Source organism: Centroberyx gerrardi, chromosome 23 (assembly GCF_048128805.1).
Source record: "Centroberyx gerrardi isolate f3 chromosome 23, fCenGer3.hap1.cur.20231027, whole genome shotgun sequence".
Classification (NCBI taxonomy): Eukaryota; Metazoa; Chordata; class Actinopteri; order Beryciformes; family Berycidae; genus Centroberyx; species Centroberyx gerrardi.
The window spans coordinates 21995838-22018449 of NC_136019.1; the positions used below are offsets into that span (position 1 = coordinate 21995838).

At 40.8% G+C, this 22612-nt stretch overlaps 1 protein-coding gene across 2 annotated transcripts in view; it reads left to right on the plus strand.

The window, feature by feature from the left end:
- Positions 1-636: 636 nt before the first annotated feature.
- Positions 637-22612, plus strand: part of gal3st4 (galactose-3-O-sulfotransferase 4) — a 28590-nt gene continuing 6614 nt past the window's right edge. Inside the window, exons 1-2 of one of the 2 annotated variants that reach the window (XM_071900510.2) lie at positions 637-769; positions 21143-21259. In XM_071900510.2, the coding sequence (XP_071756611.1) occupies positions 21144-21259 (116 nt within the window). In that variant the 5' untranslated portion in view covers positions 637-769; position 21143. Of the gene's footprint in view, positions 770-17787; positions 18002-21142; positions 21260-22612 lie in introns of those variants that run through there. The other variant, XM_071900509.2, reaches the window with a different exon arrangement.

A 22612-nucleotide genomic window follows, 5' to 3' on the forward strand; every position in this document is an offset into this window, starting at 1 on the left:
TACCAGATTCTGAATATGACTTAAAACTGTAATATAATCTTTAGGACCCACTCTTCACTTCGGCGTACATTCAATACACGAAGCAGCACGCATTTCAATTAAATGTCAACTTCTAGAAGTGATTCGCCTATTATTCCCATAATCTTTTATAGAAGCGGTAGCGAGCAAGTTGAAAAGTTTTATAATAATACATTTTATACAACGGGTGCTTGGTGGATCATATGCATGCCGAGTTAACCAGAACGAATCGGAGAGTCTTGAGCTATGTTGCGGGATGTTTGAATGGAGTTCGGCGTGATATTTTCTCCATGTAAGTGGATATCTATGCAGTGTAGGCACCGGGGAGGGGGAGCAGGCTATAAGCTCCAGGCAATGCCCGACTGGGGTATGAGAGGGAGGGGGGGAAGGAGGGATGAGGAGGAGGACAGAGGGATTGTTGAAGCCATAGAAAGGAGACTCCAGATGACCACCGTGCTGCACACACTTTTAATACTGCTCCACGAAGAGACAAACTGTTAAAGACGGTCGTTTTCTTTCACCACCGGATTGTTACGTTGTTGTTTTGGTTTTTTTAACCGACGGTTAAACCACAAGCTGAGGAGTTTCGCCGAGTTTATCCCTTGTTCTCCTGTTGAACTTCTGTTGGAAAGTGGCTTCAGCGAGAGGGCGATGAGGGATAACGGCTCTCGGCTCCAATGTAGCCCGCTAAAAACCACACTGCTCTGATTTTTACAACGAAGTCCACGGCCAAGACGGTTTGAAATTCAAGGTGAGTCCGTCTTGTTAATGAGTTTTAGTTTGGAGAGGCTAGTTAACGCTGGGTAGTTTGCTGCGGAGGTGGCATGTTGGACAGGTCTGGGCTGTGTCAAGCTAGCAAGAATAATAAAGGACGTTTGACGATTTTGCCTTCAACATAAAAGCGTGAATCTGGTCACTTTTGAGAAAAAGGAATACGTTTTCGGCTGTCCGGACTCCAGAACCACAGAATCGTTTTTGCTGCACTGGTTTCAACTACCAAAATTTCAGCGTTTATAACTGGTGTGCCTTTTTATTTTCCCAGTCTTCTTCCACCAACATACGGCATACGGTCGGCATTAGCGAGCGGTCTCGAGCCATTTATAAAATTAGAAACTTAACTGAAAAATAAGCGTTTTTTGTCTATTGTGTGTATGCCGAATTGAGGAATGGCTTGTAATTATTTGTAAAAGATCTTAAGTCATGTTCTATCAGTGAGGTGCTTTTACTAATAATAGAGAACAGAATAAATTGTCAGATTTCTGCTGTCAGAAGGATTTTATTTTGGAAGTTGTGACCGGAAGGCGCGTGTCATATTTTGCTGGGTTCGTCACTGGTGTGGTTGACAGTCATAATTCATGTCAGTGGCATACACCGCTAATAATAACTTGGTAGACGATAAACAACGAAACCAGACCACATTCACACCAGATAAATTACTAGAAATCACGCTGCAAAACCTCCACGCAGCTTACAAACAACTTTCTTCTTCTTCTCTTCTTTCTATTATTCTCTGCGAAAACCTGAAGCTGTCCAGGCTTATTTTCCATTGCCATGCACCGTTTTCTTGGATCATGAAGTAGCTTTCTACTAACCAGTTTGGTATGTTGTTGTCAAACCCATCCAGAGCATTTTGGCGACTTGCTCGTCCAGGTATTTGGTCCAACATTTGGGGGTAATCTTGTTCGGTTGATCCTGCTGCGTTATGGGCCAACCAGGCCAGGTTGTGCAGAGGTCATTGAAAACTTGCAGAGCATTTTGACCTGTTGGCTCTAAGGAAGACAGCAGTGAGTGACAAACCATAGGGCTCGACTGACATGGGTTTTTGAAGGCTGATAATATTACTTTGGGGTCTTAACTTTGCTCATTTTCATTGCCAAAACTACAAGTATTCAGTGTTCTCCCCATAATTATATTCTTGGCAGAGTGGAAAAGTCTCTGAAACAGCATTTAAACCATCATAAGACAATAAAACTATCCACTGAAACTCAGATTAGGCGGTGTGGGATAGGTTAATGCCTTTGAATGAAGAATTTTTACAAATAACAACTGATCAATGAGATGAATAAATAAACTGTGCAGAGAAAACACGTCATGTCAGGTTTTCCAGGCTGTTTTTTCTGCAGCTGTGGTCAGGGAGGAACCTCCAGCATATTAGGTGGATGACATGACTGGCTGATATTTGATATTTATTAACAGACCAATATCGGCCCCATATATCAGTCTAATCGTAAAACACACACACACAGTCATACAATTGCATACATACAACATACAAGTACACATAGAATATATTCAGAGATTTAGATATTATGTGTGTTCATGTATTATTTATATTCCAGTTTCCTGGGATATTCAGATATGTGTTATTGATAATACTCTGCGTATTTGCCATGTATACTGGTTTTTGATGAAAGCATATGCCCACCTGAATGAGAGATTTTACTCAGAATAGGCTACTTTATGCCTGTAATCACACTTGGTGTCTTCATAACGCAGTTATCTGTCCTGTATTTTACTAGCCAGGGCCAGCCTGTGTGTTGACAATCCCATATTATGGCAGTGAATTAGCCTTATTGGACTTGTGTGAGTCAGTGGATCAGCCTAGAAAGCAAGTGGCTATGTGGTTGGTTGGCATACAAGCTAGGGTCTCAGGAGATTATAATGGAATTTAAACAGCAGATATAAACTTGCCAGTAGACATAGACTTGGAAATAAACTTAGGTCGAGTTTACAGGGTGGATATAAACACTACAAGATAGATATATAACCCTCAACTTACTTTGGAAACTGCTTGCATTGCTAAATCCCAGCTCATCAGTTCCACTCTTATTGCACAGTATAGGCTAACTGTAATGAAAATGGAGGATGGCTTTTTGTTTAGGATGAAAACGAGCTAGAGCGTCAGCTATTTTAATATAATTTAGCCTACAGATATTTCAATCAGAGCCTTTAGATGTTAGTCTTGTTGAATTAAAATTGTTTGCAGTTAGGTGGTGCTTCAGATTGATCCCTTCAATGGGGAGGACGGTTCGGGATGGTACCTTGATCCTTTCAGTGTGGAAAAAGGTTAAGGATGGCACCATGAAACTTTCAGTGGGGACGAAGATGTAAGATGTAACTTGATCCCTTCGATCCCTTGATTTGCTCTGTATCAAGGCAATTATTGAGTTGAACTTTATATTCCCCACTTGGGTAATTCCCTTCACGGCAATTAAACTAGTTTATGAATGGGCTTTACAGGCAGTTTTATGAGAGAAAGCAAGGCAGGCTGTAAAACTGTGGCTTATTTTGTGTATCCTGATATTGAATTTATGATCCAGCCTTCACAAAACTGTCAGTAACTTTGTGAACCATGGTGAACCTCAGGTAGCTGACTGTATTAGGTAGCTGCACTATAAACTGTGCCACAATAGAACGTATGATGTACTGTGAAAACTTATGCCAGATCAATGAAAAAGCCCAAAAGAATAACAGACCACACACAAATCCGCCGTGGAAATTTTATTCAAGCGAGGCCTGGCGTTTCATTCAGCGGCCATGAACAAATACCAGGTCAAAACAATGAAAGACTGAAATGTCACAGCTGCCTGAGACTTGTAGAGGGGATTTGGTGCTGGTTGGGACCAATCTTATTTTCCTGGTTGTCAAATCAATGTCATTCATAAGAGCATTAGTCTACAGCAAGGCCTACCGAGGCCCATTAAAATGCCACTGGAAGCACATGATGCTATTCAGGGGAACCGCCATTCTCTCCTGCTGTTTGAGGAACAATTGAAAGACTTGGCTGGAGTTTCTTCTGAGGACAGTGCTGCAGAGGAGCAGTCAGTATGGAGAACACATGTCCATTTGGACTGAAACGTCATGTTTTAATATGATTAACTAGCCTTAAAGTTTGGACATTTTTGGACACAACATAAATTCAATAAATGGGGTTACGGGGGGGTAGACTAATAAGGTTTACCGATAGCTCCTTTTTTTAAATCAAAGTTCTGTGATACATTTAATCTCATAGACAAGTCAAAGTCATGATTTTGATATGTTTATGTAAGAGATTATTCATCTCCTCCCCCACTGCTGACCACTGAATATCCACACATTTACTTTTCAACAAATTCAGTCACTGGAGAGCTGATGGGAGTCACACTAATTAAGAATAAATAAGCGAAAGTGAAAATTTGTGACATGAAATTTCACAATACATTAATTTGACAATATGCATTGTGGAGTTGAAAACATAACATCTGAGAAATTATATTCAGAATGGTCTCTGTTGCGTTGTTCGAACACCAGAGAGTTTTAGCTTGGTGAGCCCAGTTGAACTCACTGCTGTGTAGACACAGCAGTGGACTCAGGCCAAACGGAAGCTGTTGACGCCTTATCAAGTTTTACTGCGTGGCAGCATTTGGCTGTCAAATAAAAGGAGAAATTACAACAAGACAATTGACGCGACAAAGACTTTTTGCAAGTATTGTAAGAGTGTAAGAGAGCCTTGCCTTACAGCTAACATCACAATGAAAAACTCCAGTCTCTGGTAGGCTATGTGGTTAAATGTTGTACTTGAGTCTTGAGTATGGTTTCAGAGGTCTTAAAAACTGAGCTGTTTCTCTTTGCTCTGCTTTTCTCGTGAGAAATGTCCCAGGTTGCATAGATGTATAGGCCTACTTTGCTTTTTTCTTTTTACTCTTCAGGCTTATTTGAGGATAAAATTGGTCTTTGAACTGGCATTAAAAAGTTTTAAACTTAACTTACAGAAACCTGTAAGTTAAGTCTATGGTTTGCACTTTGTATTTTTGTTTTCCCTCAGAATATAAAGGGATTATTTCAGTCATAATTGTCTTCATTCAGATTTTGCTGAAAATATCGTGATAATACTGAACCGTGTATTGAGCTGAACTGTTAGCTGAATGAATCGTTACATCCCTACATACAACCTGTGGCAGGTAGGTTCAGCAGGCCATGTAGCCTAGGTTTGAGAAGGTTGTGAAAAGGTTGCTAGTTCAATCCCTGGTAGCAACAGTGCACAATATTACCTAACCTCTATGGTTATACTGTATGTATCAGTCTAGTAGTTTCTAGTCCAAAACACTCCGAGTTGTAGCTTGAGAAGAGTCAGCTCAGTTAACCTGAACAAACTGTTGGTTTTTGGCTTTGTTAACATGCAAATACTAGCCCTACTAATACTACTTCTTCTAGATATGTTTGTGTGCACATCAGATGCGTTAACAAGACAGTGATGGTTAGCTGACCAGATACTATGTAAGGGATAATGTACCGCGAGCGGGTCATTATTGCGAAATAAACCCCGACAGGGTGATGCAGGACCCCAGCGGAGGGGTCTTGAATCACCCTGAAGGGGTTTATTTCGCAATAATGACCCGCTCGCTGTACATTATCCCGCTTATTACACGGCTACTTACTAAAGAAATCAATAATTTGACACAAAATATTGATTTCAAAATGATTTTATTGATTTCAAAATGATTTTATTGATTTCAAAATGATTTTATTGCTTCCGCTACAAAAAAATAGTCAGTTAGATTCTACAGTTGGAACTGCGTCCATAGCAACATAAACTCTGTAGCCTTCTTAAGATTAGCCTATTTAGCGTTATAATTCACGTTAAACATTTCCATTGATGGTGAGGTGAGACAAGGTGAATGGGACTTCTTTGGGAATATTGATGTTGACGTTTTTGTCCTCATTCATCTCTATGTTTCCTTCTTGCCGGGGCTTTGCAGTTGACACACCTGGAAACACAATTGTTACTAATGTTACAACTGGTAACAATATTACTGTTATCACTACCGCTTATCGCTTGAGCTGACGTTAAATTTAAATTAACTGTTAAATTTACCGGACTTCTTTCTGCGGATTGATATGATTGGACGTGGTCCTCCAGAGTCTATGATCAGAACTGCGTCCATAGCAACGGTCTGTTATTCATAGCAGCGGTCTGCTATTCAGAAATAACAGACCGTAGAATGCCGTAATTGACCAATCAGAATCGAGTATTCAACAAAGCCGTGTAATAAGGTTAGGTAGCTAACCAGCTGATATAATCTAAACACAAAATTGATTAGATGTATCAGTGATGAAATGATCAGTTCCCAGTCGAAAACAGCACAGAAATTAACCACGTCTATTTTTCTGTAGAGACGGCCAAAACATACGATTACAGCATGATCTCATGAACAGTCGTGAAATGAGCACAAACTCAGAAATGCAGATTTACGTGCTGTGGAGAAGAATTATGTGAAAATTACATTCCTCCACCACAAATTGAATTCTGTGACAATAACATGAATTGGATTCTGTGGCAACGTGCCGTTTTCATCTAAAGGTTGGCTAATGGTTAAGTTTAGGCAAGTAAAACAACATTAGTTAAGGTTCTATAGGTTAGGGTTAAGTTTACGCAACGAAAATAACTTGGTTAAGGTTTTGGTTAAGGCTATGGTTAGGCAACTAAAAGAACTTGGTTATGGTTAGGGAAAGCTTTGGTCATGGTTAAATAAGAAAAACTAGCTAACGATTAAAATGTGACTCAAATGTCCTTCCTAAACACTGGGAATTGAACCCCAGTTGCTGGTATTGAAGGCAAACTCATACGCCCATCCACTACCCTAACCATAACACCCTTACTTTCCACAGTGCTACTTCAGTGTGACACTACTTCCTGTTTATAGTCATGCCTCCTTCACATAACCGGTTCATGCTGGGAACACAGAATTTTAACACTTTATGTAATTTGGTGTTAACAAATCGTGTTCATTTCACATATTTGTGTGAGATCGGGTTGGATTAGAAACTGGCTGTTCTGAGCCATTGATGCACAGGAGCTCTGGACCTCCAATATGGCTGCCAGAGGCTGTGGTACATCACCTAAAAGCCCTAGTTCTTCTTTGGAAAGAAAGGTTGTCTGTCCAACCATTACTGTACAGTAAGGTATAGTCAGTAACCTTCCTCTGGTCTTCAGCTAACTTTAAACTGCTTTTGTCTAGTCACTCAAAAACTTCCCCCACCTTTATGAAATGATCTCTGTTTCATTCTCCCTTTATCTCTTTCCCCTTTTTTTCTCATGTAACCTGCTCCCCTTTCGTCCAGCCGGCTGTACTTTCACTAGCACGCTGAATAAAACACGGATCCACAGCGTCTGTGGCCCAAATACTGAATTATTCAGTGAGTGAACCAGGCTGTAGGGAGGACCCAGACACAACAAAGGTTTACGTTTACAACAGAGAGCTCACTATGTTGCATCTTCCCCTACAATTTTCACTTACTGATTTTACTCCTGTGCCAGAGGATCATACATACTAGTGTTTGACTGAAATGGGTTTTTGAAGGCTGATACTGACATTTTTGGATTTAAGGTGATGATAGCTGATTTTTTTGTGCCAATATTCAATCTCTAAAAATCCCCCCAAATTCCCAAGTATTCAGCGTTTCCCCCAGAATTGTATTGTTGTCAGGGTAGAAACAGCATTTAGACCATCATGAGACACTAAAACTCTCTATTGAAAAGCAGGATAATAATAATAATGACAGTTAGGCCTAGTGCTACTACTACTACTACTACTACTACAGAATACAGGCTATGAAATGAGTTTTGAAAGCAAGAATCAAAGCTCCTAGCAAATAATCAAGTCATTTTGAGTCATTGTTATTTATCAACAATGCTATCAACCATTTGTGCAATGAGGCGGTAAAAATGTACTTATTGCCCCTCTAAATCTTCGATCCTCCTGCCTGCTAAAACAGAAAAGACCTGTCATGACAAGAGACTTGTAAGCCAGACAGATGGGGCTCTGGACTTCAAGTTGGTGCTGGGCTCCAGTTCTTGCAGGGGGAGGGAGGGAGTAGATGAGGAGGTGGGGGAAGGGAGTTGTTGAAAAGAGTGAGTGATAAGGGTCAAAGACACCTTCATCCCCCTGAGCAACATCACAGCTTTCCTGCAGCGCAGATGAGAGGAATGAGAGGAGCAAGGACACAGGGCTTGAAGACTGATTTTGGGGAATTTCATGGCCAGAGGCATGCGGCGCACCTGCGGCACAGTTGGAAACGGGGAGGAATACATTATCAGTAGGCATGGTGGGCCTGGCTTTCATCATGACCAATCAAATTACCTCTTTTCTTTCCCTTTAAAAGTAGTGCGCTCGGTGACACTGCGCTCTTTTTCACAATTTTGTGATGGAAGATGAAGAGAACAGTCGGCAGTGATTCCACTTCTCCCAAGAGGAAAGCGATGTCCTTGTGCGGGAGGTCCAGAATCGCCACAGGCGAATATACAGAATTCTAAATTAGTTTGGGAGCAGATAACACATTTGGTTAACATGTGTTGTTGTGGTTCTAGGACAACTGTTGCCCAATGTAGGAAACGGTTCAATGATATTAGGCGAAGAGCCAAACAGAAGTTGGCTGCAAACCGCTGGACAGTTTGGCTATGGGAGGGGGGCTCATCCACCAGCCAGTCCCTTATATCTGTAAAGTTCTATGTTGGATGACAATGATTCACACCACAGCCACGTGTACATAGTTACGAAAAATGTTGTATGTTGTTTTTTCCTGCTTGAGAGAATTCTATCAAAGCCAGATTGGCCAACATATCCAGAAATAGCGTTGGTAAGCTTTGAATAGATCTGTTCATGCAAGCATTTGGTAAAGGGAAAACTTAGATGTTGGGTATAGGGTTCAACCAATATGTTTTTTTTTTTATACCAATATTTTTTAGTCTCATTTTAGAATATCATACATACCATCATGCCAAATCCCATCACCACCCTCTAATTCAAGCTTACTGTTTTTGAAGGTCAATACTTATTTTCGGATTGAAGCTCCTGATCGATGATATTTTGTACCAATATCCAATATCTTTAGATTTGATAATTTTCATGCCCAAAAATTCCAAAACATTTCAAATATTCAATGTTGCCCTCAGAATTGTATTCTTGTCAGGGTGGAAGAGCCCGTGAAACAACTTTTGGACCATCATGGGACACTAAAACTCTCTAATAATGATAATAATAATAATAATAATAATAACAATAATAATCATGTCTATGGACTCAGCTCTATGGAGTCAGCTCCAAAGACACTGAATTTAAGAACAACGTGGACACTTAAAGCCCTTAGATCTCCGAGCTTAAGTCCCTTCAGCACAGAGCAACAGATGCTGTTAAGAGGAGGAGGAGGAGGAGGAAGGAGAGAGAAATTTGAAGTTTTCAGGGCAGAAGCTGGAGAAGAATGTCAAGGAGGAGGGAATAGGTGAAGGAGAGGATTTTTTTTTATACCAATATTCAATATCTTAAAATTTGACCATTCCCATGCCAAAAAATCCCACAAATGATGAGTATTCCGCGTTTCCCCCCAGAATTTTAGGATGAGGCAGATTTGCAGGTGTTACAGGCTGTTGAGTAAAATCCTCCTTCACCACACTATGATGAGTGATTTCTCTGGTCAAACATCTGATATCAAAATAATAATAATAAAAACATATTGACTCGCTGGGGTCAGGGAGGAACCTCCATCATATCGGAGGAGTAGAAAAAGGTAGTAAAAAGGAAAAGGTAGAAGTAGTAAAAAGAAAAAAATATGTAGTTGTATTAAACAAATGTGTTTTAGCAGAGGAGGTGAGGAGGGTGAGGAGAAAGAGATTAGCTGATGAGAATAGGAGGAAGAGGACTTTAGGAGAGCCATGGGGAGGAAAGGAGAGGAGGATAAGGAGGGGGGGGGGGGGGAGAGAAGGAGTATAAGCATAAGGAGGAGGGGGAGGAGGAGGCTGGTCAGGAGCAGCTGGTGCTGCAGTCCTCAGCCAAGGCAAACAGTTAACCGATTAGAGGCTTTACTTCTAAATATAGAGTCAGAGCCAGCCTGCTGCTGCATAGACAATGACTCTGCATCAACACGTGTGTGTTTCTGACATTATTATAAAGGCAATGCCTGAAATTCACTTTTTGGCTCATCTGGCATGAGCTGATACACAAAAAAAAAATGTACCTGCCAAGAATAAATGTTACCAGCCAAAATAATTGATTTACATTTTTCATAGAAATATGTAATCCTACCTGTTTGCAATGTTAATTTAAATCAGGGAAGACACAAAACCAGATGTAAAATATGTAAGACAAGAGCTTTGGCGTTGACCCCGTCCCAGGAATCATTTCTAGGGATTGACATCCATTTATAGCTAATTGTGGGAGTGGGCATCAGGCTCGTGCACAGTTTCATGATGATTCAGAGTTAGAAAACAGAACAATGCGTAAACACCACGTCAGCAGGGTTTTATAAATCTGAGGAAAAGACTGCATATGCACGTTTTCATACTTTGTGCACACAAAGATTGTTAGTCTTGAATCTTGTAGTTTTATGCATCTGGCCCCTGGTGTGCAAAGAGTACGAGAATGTGAAAGGGATCGTCTCTGATTGAACTTGCGCTGAGAGCTTCATTTAAAACTTGCTCACTTATACAATGCATTTGTAATTCATCATGAAGTGCAACAGAATTCAAATTACAAGAGTGCATTTGTGGAAGAACAGGGTGATGTCTCGTTGCTACAACTTGGAAGCGTTCACGTGTTTAACTCGTTGGAATGCCCACATCCACAATCATTTTTATTTATGAATTTAAAATAAGCTACAAATGAACTGCAGCAGATATTGCAAATATGCATTCAGACTAGGTAAGCTAATGTGAAATTGAGACGGTGAAGATAGAATAGTGGAACTGGAACAAGGTTGTGGATTACTTCCTGTTTTGAGCTGTAAAGTAATTTCCCTTTGTGCCATAATCACATAAGCAATCAAGCAGATTTCCCGCCAAATCCGATGTGGTGACACACAATGTAAAATGCAGTGTAGAGGCTGGTAGAGGCTGCCAATCTTCCCAGTAATGATCTCATTAGTTTACAGTAATTATACATGCCTCAAAATTAATATAGTAATAATTTTTTCATGTTAAAATGCTACACATACTGTATAGCGCTGTTAAAAACAGAAGAAAGCAATTTTCATCAGCTGCTTAAATGAATCCAAAATTGTCTTTGGCCTATTGTGTTTTATCTGGTCATTACATAAAATGAAACATTGTACACACAAAGCCCCCCAGGTCCATATCGTGTTGGATTTACACTATTTTAAAAGTTGATGCAAATTGCAGTAGGTTACTACAAGTGAAATTATTTTCACCTACAAAATACGTTAGCCAAGGCAGATTTAGGCTTTCCAGAGAGAGATTTTCATGAAGCTTTGAAAGCAAAGATTAGTTTAGCCTATTCTTACGCCCCTTGATGCCTTGGAGCGGCTAATACAACAGTCAGCTTTAAATGAACTTGAAGCTCGGCTGCTAGTCTCCTTTTCTGCTCTCAGGACACTTGATCCTTCAAATCCTAAAGTGGAGTTAGTGAGTAAATGAGTTCAAAGGTAAAGGGTAGTAACCTATATGATTGAGATGTGGCCCTGTCCTTGACAGCCGGACCTTTTAGCTTATTAACAGTGGCCTTGATGTGAGCAGGCTAGATGGATAAGAATTTGAACTGGCATCTCTGAACCTTGACATGGATTTAGTCTGACTCATGGCCAATGGGCACAACAAACAATCAGACACTTGGACATACAAGCGTGCACTAGGGTTCCACTAATATGGGCTTTTGATGCCCAATAACAACACCAATATTTTTGGATTGAAGCTGCTAACTAATTTTACTGAACAAGGTAACCCATTCTAACCCTGTTCTATACTCCTACCTGTGATACAACTTGCAGATTACTCTAGACTGATTAACAATTGTTAACAGCCGGGTTAATATTGCCTTACTGTGCCTTTGAGACCTCTCAACATCCAAATATTTTGGTTCAGCTGTCTAATTTCTTTAATGTTCTGTTGCATATAGTAGATAGTAGACTACTCAAAAAACATCTTGGTCAGGCTCAAGTGTCTGCAACTTGGGTGTCATGATTGATGACACCCAACTAACCTTTAAGGAGCATGTGGCTTCTGTTGCTCGGTCATGTCTATTTGCCCTGTACAACATCAGGAAGATTAGACCCTACCTGTCTGAACATGCAGAACAACTCCTAGTACAGGCTCTTGTAATATCACGCCTTGACTACTGCAACTCCTTACTGGCAGGGCTCCCGGCATGTACGCTGAAACCTCTGCAGATGATCCAGTACGCGGCGGCGCGTCTGGTCTTCAACCAGCCCAAAAGAGCACATGTCACTCCGCTGTTCATATCCCTCCACTGGCTCCCAGTTGCTGCCCGCATCAAGTTCAAGTCCTTGATGCTCGCCTACAAAGCAGCAACCAAAACGGCCACCACAACAAGGCCCTAAGTCTCTAGCCTGACTCTTCTTCTGTGGTTCCTAGGTGGTGGAATGGAGTTCCCAAACTCCATTCAATCCGCAGAGTCCCTCTCAATCTTTAAGAAAAGGCTAAAGACCCAGCTCTTTAGCGAACACTTTCTTACCTGATGGACATGGAAAATTGCTAAAAAAAAAAAAAATATTCTTTATCTGCCTCTATGCACTCTATGCACTGTCCTGTCAGACTAGAACTTAGCTTTATGGCACTTACTCTCGTTGTTCTGTCCTGACTAGATCCTTGCTTGTGTTGTATTAAAATCTCATGTGTACGTCACTTTGGATAAAAGCGTCTGCCAAATGGGAAATTGTAATTGTAAGTGTGCAGTATCAAATAACTAAAAGCAAAAAATGTAATACTATTATAGATGTGACATTTACACACAGCTGTAAACAAATGCATGGATCAGGTCATCATCAAATACAATTGACATCTCATAAAGAAGTGTGTTTGTATATGTATGTGTGTTTGTTCATGATATGAATTATGTTAAATACAATACAAACAATATGTATGTCCTATCAAGTGAAGATGGCTGACAGGGTGGACATTTTTAGGTAAAGTTAGCAAGTGAGCACCATGTAATTGTTATCAAGCGAGCACACTGTTGGATTGTTGAAGAGAGACTTTTTGTCTTGCTTCACAATTATATTTTGAAATAACAAACGTTTTCCTCCTGTCAGACCCTGCTTGACAGGGTCGACATGTTAAGCTTTGACCACATCACACTACCAACATATGATGAAAATTATAAAATATAAAGTGTAGATACTCACTGGGCTTACCACAGTTATTTTCCCTCCACTGAAGAAAAATAGTCTGCTGGTTGTGATGTCATTGCAGAAAAGTGGGATTTCTTAAATAGGCAGTTATGAGAGGGTGGACAGCAATTTCATGGATACACACAAAATGTTTCATATCATTATACAAAATGCAACATAAATGATCAAAAGGCTTGACTTGAGAAATAATCTGTTAAAGAAATAAAATATGGAAAGTTTTTGAAAATTTTATAATTTTATTAGGCCTACTTATGACTCATTGACGTTGAGTGAGCAGCACCTGGGACAATCATCTGCATCCAATAAAATAAATATTCAAAAACGTATAAAATTCATCTTGCGGCTCATGTTCATAAAAGGGAATCCATTTATAGGTAAACTTTTCAAATGGATTATTTTGCACACTACATTAAATGTAAATGGTATATATTGGGGAAACAAAAGGCACCTATTAGTGATGTTGACCCAGCCTTTAGACCCATCTGGTAGTGTGCCTGAGTGGTTCAAGGCACTAGGTTTAGGCACCAGTCTCCCTGGAAGCGTGGGTTCCAATCCCACCACCGTCATGCCATATTTTCAGGTCAAACAATTAAATTAACAAGGAACAGGGGAAGTACAGTAGTTAAGCCCATGCACTTTTCAAGCTAATAAAATGTAAGATTAATTGTTAAAAACCTATATAATAATAACAATCTGTAATAAGGGCGTCTTATGGCACTACTAATGATTCCATATTTTTCAGCTCTCTGTCCCAAATTATTTTTATTTGGATGAGCACGGTGGTTTAACTTTGATGGTTAGAAATTCAGTTCACACTTTGAAATCACACCTGTTGTATCATCGAGCCAAACCTTAGCTAGCATGTATATCATCTGCACTCAACATTAATGTCGCTGTGTAGACAAGAGAGTGTTAAATGAATAGCACTTGCAGGCTATTGGCTGACTTGGTTGTGGATCAGTTTGACATGTTTTAGCAGCTGCTGCAGTGTAAAGTTACTGGACAGCAGCAGCAGTAACTTGGAGAGCTGGGACTGGATTTATCAAGGAAGTGGGGGATGAAATAGTGTGGAATTTATAAACCCAAGGCAGGATTTTTAGCCATCTTACCAGCTTTAAACACAAAGTGGGGCTGCAACATAGAGTGTCGCTGTAGATTCATCTTATTTGCCCAAATTCAATTCTGGTGTCGGTATGGTCACTGGTGGGAAATCTTCTCCACACCGGAAGTGACAAATCCAAACTTACGAATGAAATCCAAAAGTGTCTCCTAAACCGCTGGACTCTTCCGCCGCACACGAAGAAGAAGACATTTAGTTTACTGACGCCACCTTACATGATTTGTGGGTAGTGAAGTCCTCAAAAGTCAAACTGTTACCTCTCGCTGCCATTTGGGGCCGCCAATGTGCAACATTAGCATAGCTTTAATGTTGTTGTTTGTGGTGAAACTAAATATTTTAGAGACAAAAGTCCAATTACACAAATGTTTACTTTCTTAATAAGAGGTTACCTATGTTGATTACAATAGTCTAAGTCAAAACACTCTAAGATAAACAATACCTAAAAGTAAATAGGCCTAATCAAAATCTTGATGTAAATTTTTTTTCTTATAATGGAATCAAAATAATTGTGCATTGTAACGCATAAAAGCAAGGGTCAGGTATATATTCTGATACTGCTAGAACCAATTTTCTTCCATTTTCTTTCCTTTCCTGGCCAGCTACCTCCCTTGTCGTTTATGCTAGACACATGAGGGTTTCATCACAATGTGTGGTGCAACGCTTGTGCAAATTTTGTTCATACATGGTGCAAGCCATTGGAAGTAATGGGTTTTAGAGTGCAGGGGTGGAGTTATTGCACCCTTTGTGAAAGTAGCATAACTCTTACAAGTACTTGAAAAATTAACAATACCTACAATGGACGGAGAATGAAACAATCCATTTTCCTATGCGTTACTCCAGGTGAATAGAGGGGCTTGTTGTAAAGCTCAGTACTTCCAGCTGTTAGCAGGAATGACCGCCAGTAAAGCTCTACCAAGCTGACCCGTGGCAGATTTTCTTGCTTTGAGTTCCTGCCAAGTGTTTTATCTGCAAAGTGGGGTTATGGTATCCAGGGCTACAAAGCAGGGGCACAAAGCCTAAAAGAAAAGGAAACTCAACTTTTACTTCACCTTCTTGAGGAGAGAGGGGTCCTGTAGCAAATCTGCTTGCTCTCTTTGTAAATATTATTTTCACTGCACCAAGCACTTTTTTGTTTTGCCGTTTTATCATTGGATTTGTATATTTATCTTCATCTTGGTGTGATTTTGTTCTTTTTTTACCCTTAAATATTGTTGCGTGCGTCTCAGTGTATTTGTGGCACCCAGAGCAGCTTGAACTTAAAGCAGTTTCAAGTTTCAAGTCTTTGTGGTCCCACCAGGGGAAATTTGGTTGCAGCCAGGAGAAACGTGCAAGAATCTCAGACGCCAAGGACACACAGCCTAGTTAAAGCTAAAGTAAAGTACTAATTCTGGAATGAAACCGAGTGAGATCCAAGCCTGTCCACTCTGTCCAGTGAGCCCTGCAGTGAGAGAGAGCCTGGCTGTTAGCATCTCATCAATTATCTCACATGGTTTCCCCGCTCACTCGCCCACTCAGGCAAATCAGTGGCGAGTTAAGCTCGGCCATGGAGGCGTTTCACACGTACCGGCGTTTCTCTTCTAATGATGCACATGCTCTTTGACTGCGGCGTCAGCAGCACCACGCATGGAAATATATAGAAACATTACGTTTGGATCGGTCACTTCCATACGGACACCGGAATTGAATTTGGGCAAATAGGGTGAATCTACAGCGTCTCAATTAGTGGGGATGGAACGCTCTTCTCTGTTGTAGCCCCACTTTGTGTTTTAGACTGAAAAGACAGCTGCAGTTTTACATGCAAATCTTGGCTATAGTGCAGCTTTAACAATCAATTTCCTGTTGTCCGTTTTCTTATTCTGTCCATTTATAGTTTAACAACTTTCATTATTCAATCAGAAATAGGCTGGTTTTGATTTGCTTCTTTATTTTGGTTGTTAAATTGATCTTAAATTCAATTCCAGGTAACATTGAAAGGTTCTAAAAAGTCTTAAATGTGGCTTTCTGAAACCTGCAGATACCCTGCTGTATAACATACAGTTAATTCAGAAGTCAGTCCATGCATGGAGAGCCACTATTTAATCTTGAACTGGCCCCTCTTCATGGAGCCCATGTAGTTGCTCTGCCTCCACCCACCATATACCCCTGGGGCTATATGACCATCCAGTTCATTAGTTCATTAAGTTACATAAACAAGGTATTATGTAATATAACATTTAGACTCATTGTCGCCAATGATGTGCCTCCACTTGTCATGTCCAGTACAGCAGGGACTGGAAGGGCCACTTTAAGGTTGTGATGAATGGGGAACTTTTTGAGGCTATGGAGGAATGGGCAGTAATGGAATGGGTTAGTGTGGGTGAGTGTAATAAAAAAAAAAAAATACTAGTATAATGAATTACTGCTCCAATTGAGTGATACTTAAAGTAATCAGATTACTTTTGAAATGAATAATGGATTACTGTTTAAGGGGTCCAGCACTGCTCTCTGTCTGGATGCCTTTCTGTCAGCATCAGAGTGACGTCAGAGCAGATAAATCCCAGCCCGCTGCGCCAAGGTGACAGATACACAGAACCACGCCGGAAACAAACCCATTCTCCTTTCAAAATAAAAGCATCGAATTTGTTAGCTAGGGAGCTCTTATTCTATAGAACTGGAATGTCACATGATAATAGTAATTCCAATGCCAGTGCTGGCTTCTATGTGGTTCCACTTATTCAGTCGTTCCTGGAATGTAAGAGGCAAGACATGAGGCTAAACTGAATGCATATGCATTTTGGAATTTAAGGAACCAGAACCAGTTGGTTAAGACATAGGTATTAACCAACATTTCCATTTATGTTTTATCATGAATTCTTTATAAGACAAAGCATTACCTTTCTGATCTAAAACATTAAGGACAAAAACAATATTTCTGTCATACCACCTTGGAAGATATATAGATTTGTCTCTGATAATTATAATTGTTCCATAGAAAAACCTTGTGTGGGCAAAACATCATTTCCAAGCCTGTAGAGTCTGTTAATGAAACCTAGATAATTTGATGGGTCGTTTTTGGGTTTATGAATGCACTTCAGCAAGAAATTGAGACCTAAGTTTACCAAATATTGTTTGGAAAAAAGTACCACATAGATTTCTTTCAACCCATTAACCTTGAACGTGTTATGTATATCCTCATAGTCTAAAACCTCTAAGCGGTCTTATGCTTTTTTGTTGGCAAGAACCTTTTTGTTTTGTTTGTTTGTAACGATATTTTTTCCAGATACAGTCGAGGACCTCTATTGTTCATGTTCACATAGTTACTTTGTATTACTCTGCAGCGCTGTCTGTCAATAAGGCTTTTATTGTGGATGTTTGGCCGGAAGTACTCTTTCATATTCTGTGTGACTTGACTGTGTCTTCCTTCCAACCTGCTTGCAATGCTACTGAGTCACAACGCAAACCAATAGAGCTCGCACTGAAAGGGATTTTTTTGGGGAAGCTGCACCGATCACACAAGCAGGACAGAAGGAATTATAAGCAGCGGTAACAAAAATCTCCAAAACACCTCCCACTCCTTTTTCTACAACCGGAGCTCCATCCGTCCGTCCCCATGGCTTGATCTGGACCGTCGGTGGAGCCGCCGCTGCAGCTGAAACCTCCGAGATGCGCCGTGGTTTCTGCAGCTGCACAACAACACCGTCACCGATACCGGCCCGGGGACACAGCTATGCTTTTCAGACGGAGAGCCAGGTAAGGACGGACACAAACGACTCCGTTTGGTTGGTCGGTCGGTCGGTGGGAAAAGGGGAGCCGGGCCGGGTCGAGGAGGGAGAGCCGCGCCGAAACCGGGGCGCTTTGAAACCGGATCAGATGAAGTGATTGTGGCAAATAAAAGGCGGCGATGGGCTGTGATCCTGAAAAGAAAGAGAGGAGAGGAGGAGGAGGAGGAGGAGGAGGAGGGAGGGGGTCTTCTTTTACACTGAAAGGCCTCTCCTGTTAACATCTATTATATCGCTCAGTGAGCATCTATTATATAAGTAATGCTGTCTATGTATTGAAATGAAAGGTCTATTATATTTCCCAATGGCTTCTTTGTCTACTGTGTTGTAGTGGAGACTATGGGGGTGGTGGCCACTGGCTAATACACTGGCTCTGTGCATGAATGCTCTCAATGCATGCACGCTTAACCTTTTTACTTTTCTTAACTGTATTATATATGAACCCGTCTGGTACTAGTGTAAAATAAACTATAATCTCCAGTTAGTGGTCATCCTGAGGGAAACAGGAAAACTTCTGAATGTTTTCAGGAGGAGCATTCATTTATTTTTCTTCCTTAAAAGACCCTATCTTTTAGGGATGGAACCCCACGATATGATTAATTGATACACGATACGGGGTTCACGATTCAATACAACCACGATATGATGTAGCCTAATAAAAAGTTCAATGACAACAAAGTCTGACTGAATCTTTCTAGCGATGGCATTGTCTTGCTAGAATGTAAACAACAATTTAAAAATGTCATTACAAAGTGCAAATAATATCATTTGGATGGAGAGCTTGTGAAACTGATGGGCACGCCGTCTCATTTGTGACTACTACAGCAGAATAAAATGGAGCTAACATTGCGATTCATTTTTCTGCCCCATGATAGGTATTGTCACATTTTTGTATTGCAATCCATCCCTACTATCTTTATATAACATATCGATTTGATACACTTATCAGGGGTGCTGCTAGGAAATCTGGGGCCCTGACCCCACACCCTGTTGTGTAACTGTGTGTCACCCATGCACAAGGTATGCACTCATGGTATAGTGGTGTTTGATGTTTAGGATGACAGTCATAGTTTCGGTTCGGTTCAGCCTATGCCTAAGGCATGTCGCTCACCCTGTTGAACTTAAATGCAGTTTGGCGGCTCAGTATTATGTGATGTGAGGGCCTCATGTAAGTTCCTTCTTAATCTCTTGTGTTTTGTGAAACACATTCACACCGGATAATGAAATTCACTGAAATCACCGGTGGCATGGATACAACTGGAATCACTTCCTGATTTAAGCAAAGCAAAACTTCTGTAGATTCCACTACCTGCCTTTTTCCTGGGATTTTTTTCACACAGGATTAGTATTATCAGGGGACCTCTGTCTTCACCAAAATACGACGTGTAAGGTAATTTGCATAGGAATTTTCACTTGACAAGTTACAGACATGGTAGATTCACACAGGATTAAAAACAACACTCAGACATGGTACTTGCACCAGTGCAGACTTGCAGACAAACTAACACCACATTGCGGTTGTTGTGACCACTTCCTATTATGACACAGTATTGGTTTGCTCGTCTGTCTGGCATACATGACAAATTGGATACGTTCACATGTCACTAGTCTCATCGTCTCTCTGGTACTTTCCTCCCTTGATTTCCTTTTTTTTTTGGTCAAAGGTCAGTTTTTACTCACAGAAGATAAAAGCACCTGAGATGATTTATCAGCAAAAAGCAGGCAGTGGCTACTGGTTCTTGTCACTTTGTTTTGGGTGTGCAATATAAAGTAGGGTTTGACCGATATGGGTTTTTGAAGGCCAATACCAATATTTTTGGATATTGGTATTGATATATATATATATTTGAAGATATTTTGTTATCTTCAAATTTGCATGTGTTCATGCTAAATGAATACCAAGTGTTCAATATTTTGCCCAGAATAACACCATGGGACACTAAAACTCTGTTGGAACCCAGGATGATAATAATGATAACAATGATATGACTACTCCTACTACGTCTATTGCTACTTCTACTACTACTGCTTCTACTTCTGGTACTTCCGTTATTAGTACTGGTATCACTATTACTACTACTACTGTTACTTCTACTGCTGCTACTAGTACTACTAGTACTACTGCTACTACTACTACATGCCAAATTAATTCCAAGCATTCACTGTTTCCCCCAGAATAACACCATTGAAAACTAAAACTCTCCATTGAAATGGAGGATGATAAAAATATAAATAATAATGATAGTACTACTCCTAGTACTATTACTGCTTCTACTACTACGGCTGTTACTACTACTACTACTACTGATAATGATGGTAATAATAATAATAATAATAATAATAATAAATGAATGCATTGTGTGGAATCTGATCAAAGTATCTCATCAGAATCAACTCAGCTTCCCATAGACAACCAGTGTAGTATCAATTCTACAGTAAATATGGAATCAATCAAACTGCATAATATCCATCATATCCTATCATTTTAATAAAAGTCTGATATTAATGATATACAGTATGGAAGTGTGAATGTCCTGGTATTTGAGCAGTGGAACAGGTACTTTAGTCTGTGGATGTTTTCAGGCAGGTTCTTCCTTATGATGATGCCTTAGTCATGTTTGTTTTATGACTCATCCAAATCTCTCTCTCTCTTTCTCTTTCTCTCTCACTCTCTGCCCCCCTCCCTCTGCTTGTTGTCTTGCTGTCTCTACCCCCCTCCCTCCCTCTCTCTCCTCCTCTCTTTTCTCTCTTCCCACGCTCTGCCAATCTCTCCATCACATCGTCTCCCTCTGTTTTTATATGACTCCATCTTGGTTCGTCCCCCTTTCTCCCCGCTCGTAACCTCATCTAACTCTTTCCTCCCCCATCCACCCCTTTCATCCTTCCATTCCTCTTGTTCCACTCCATTTCTCCATCATTTTCCCTCCCGCATTCTCTATCCTCCTCTCCCTCCATCCCTCCCTCTACCCAACATCATTTGTCCCCTTCTTCCTCTGCTCCCTCTCCACCCTCTGCTTCCCTTCCCTCTATTTCTGTATTCTCTTCTATCTTCTCCCTCTCTCCATCCATCCATCCATCCATCCATCATCCCACACACACATTCTCCCCCCAGGATGTTGCGGTGGCTGGTGTGTGGTCGGTTTGGTCCGGTCTGGATGTGGAAAGCTCTGCTGCTGTTCGTGGCCATCGCCTTCGCCGGCCAGCTGCTGGGGGTCATCTTCAACAAGAGGTCAGAGGTCATGCACTCACATAAACACATACGCATGGACGCACGCACACATGAACACAGATGTGTACACTCTCACCCTCACAAGCAGTGAAAGTATATTATTAGCCTTTTATTAGCCTCTTAGTTCTAATTAAAGACAATGTTGCTAACTACTTATTAATTACAGCGTTATTAACTACTAACAACTGGGTCCAACCAATTGAAACCTGTTGACCAAGTCTGAACTGCATGGTGTGGAGGAGATTTAATGACTGGAGGAGATTTGGTTTTAGAGTTGGTTGCTTAAAGTAATACAGTGAGTTTTTGGTAGATTGTCCTGTTGTTCAACTTTGCCATTAAGTGATGAGAACATAGACACCAAATTCATCCATGTGTCCCTGGTAGACCGTTGGCCTACTATCACTCAACATAGTGTATGCTAAAGTGTTAGCATGGAGCTACTATCACCCAACATAGTGTATGCTAAAGTGTTAGCGTGGAGCCTACTATCACTCAACATAGTGTATGCTAAAGTGTTAGCATGGAGCCTACTATCACACAACATAGTGTATGCTAAAGTGTTAGCATGGAGCTACTATCACTCAACATAGTGTATGCTAAAGTGTTAGCATGGAGCTACTATCACTCAACATAAGCCGCTTTTCCACCGCATGGTACCGGCTCAACTCGACTCGACTCTACTCACCTTTTTTGGTTTTCCATTGGGCAAGTACCAAAAAAAGTACCAGGTACCAGGTAATATGGTACCTGGTACCTGGTACTTTTTTTGGTAGCACCTCCGTCGAGGTTCCAAGCGAGCTGAGGCGATACCAAAAGGTGACGTGAAAACACTGCAGACTACTGATTGATCAGAGAGAATCGTCATCATTGCGCGAACATATGCTAACGTTAGCTACCAGGTTAGCTTACCCTCTTGCGTCGCCTTTGTAGGATTTCCCAAACTCTCCTGTTTTTTTCAGCAGTCTTTTGTCTTGCTGCCTTCAGCCTCTTCTGAAATAAAATCTGTCTCCTTGCTGTGACTAACAGCCACACACCGAGAATCAAAAATACCATTCCTTCGATATCCTCCATTGTTACTGTGTGTGTCGCGTTGAAGATGGCGTCACGGCAGTTTCATGCGGCGTCGCTATGACGACCAATTGGGGTGGGGTAACTATCTGCAGTGGAAAACCAAGTGGTACTACCAAAAGCGAGTAAAGTTGAGTCGAGTTGATTTGAGCCGGTACCATGCGGTGGAAAAGCGCCAATAGTGTATGCTAAAGTGTTATCATGGAGCCTACTATCACTCAACATAGTGTATGCTAAAGTGTTAGCATGGAGCCTACTATCACTCAACATAGTGTATGCTAAAGT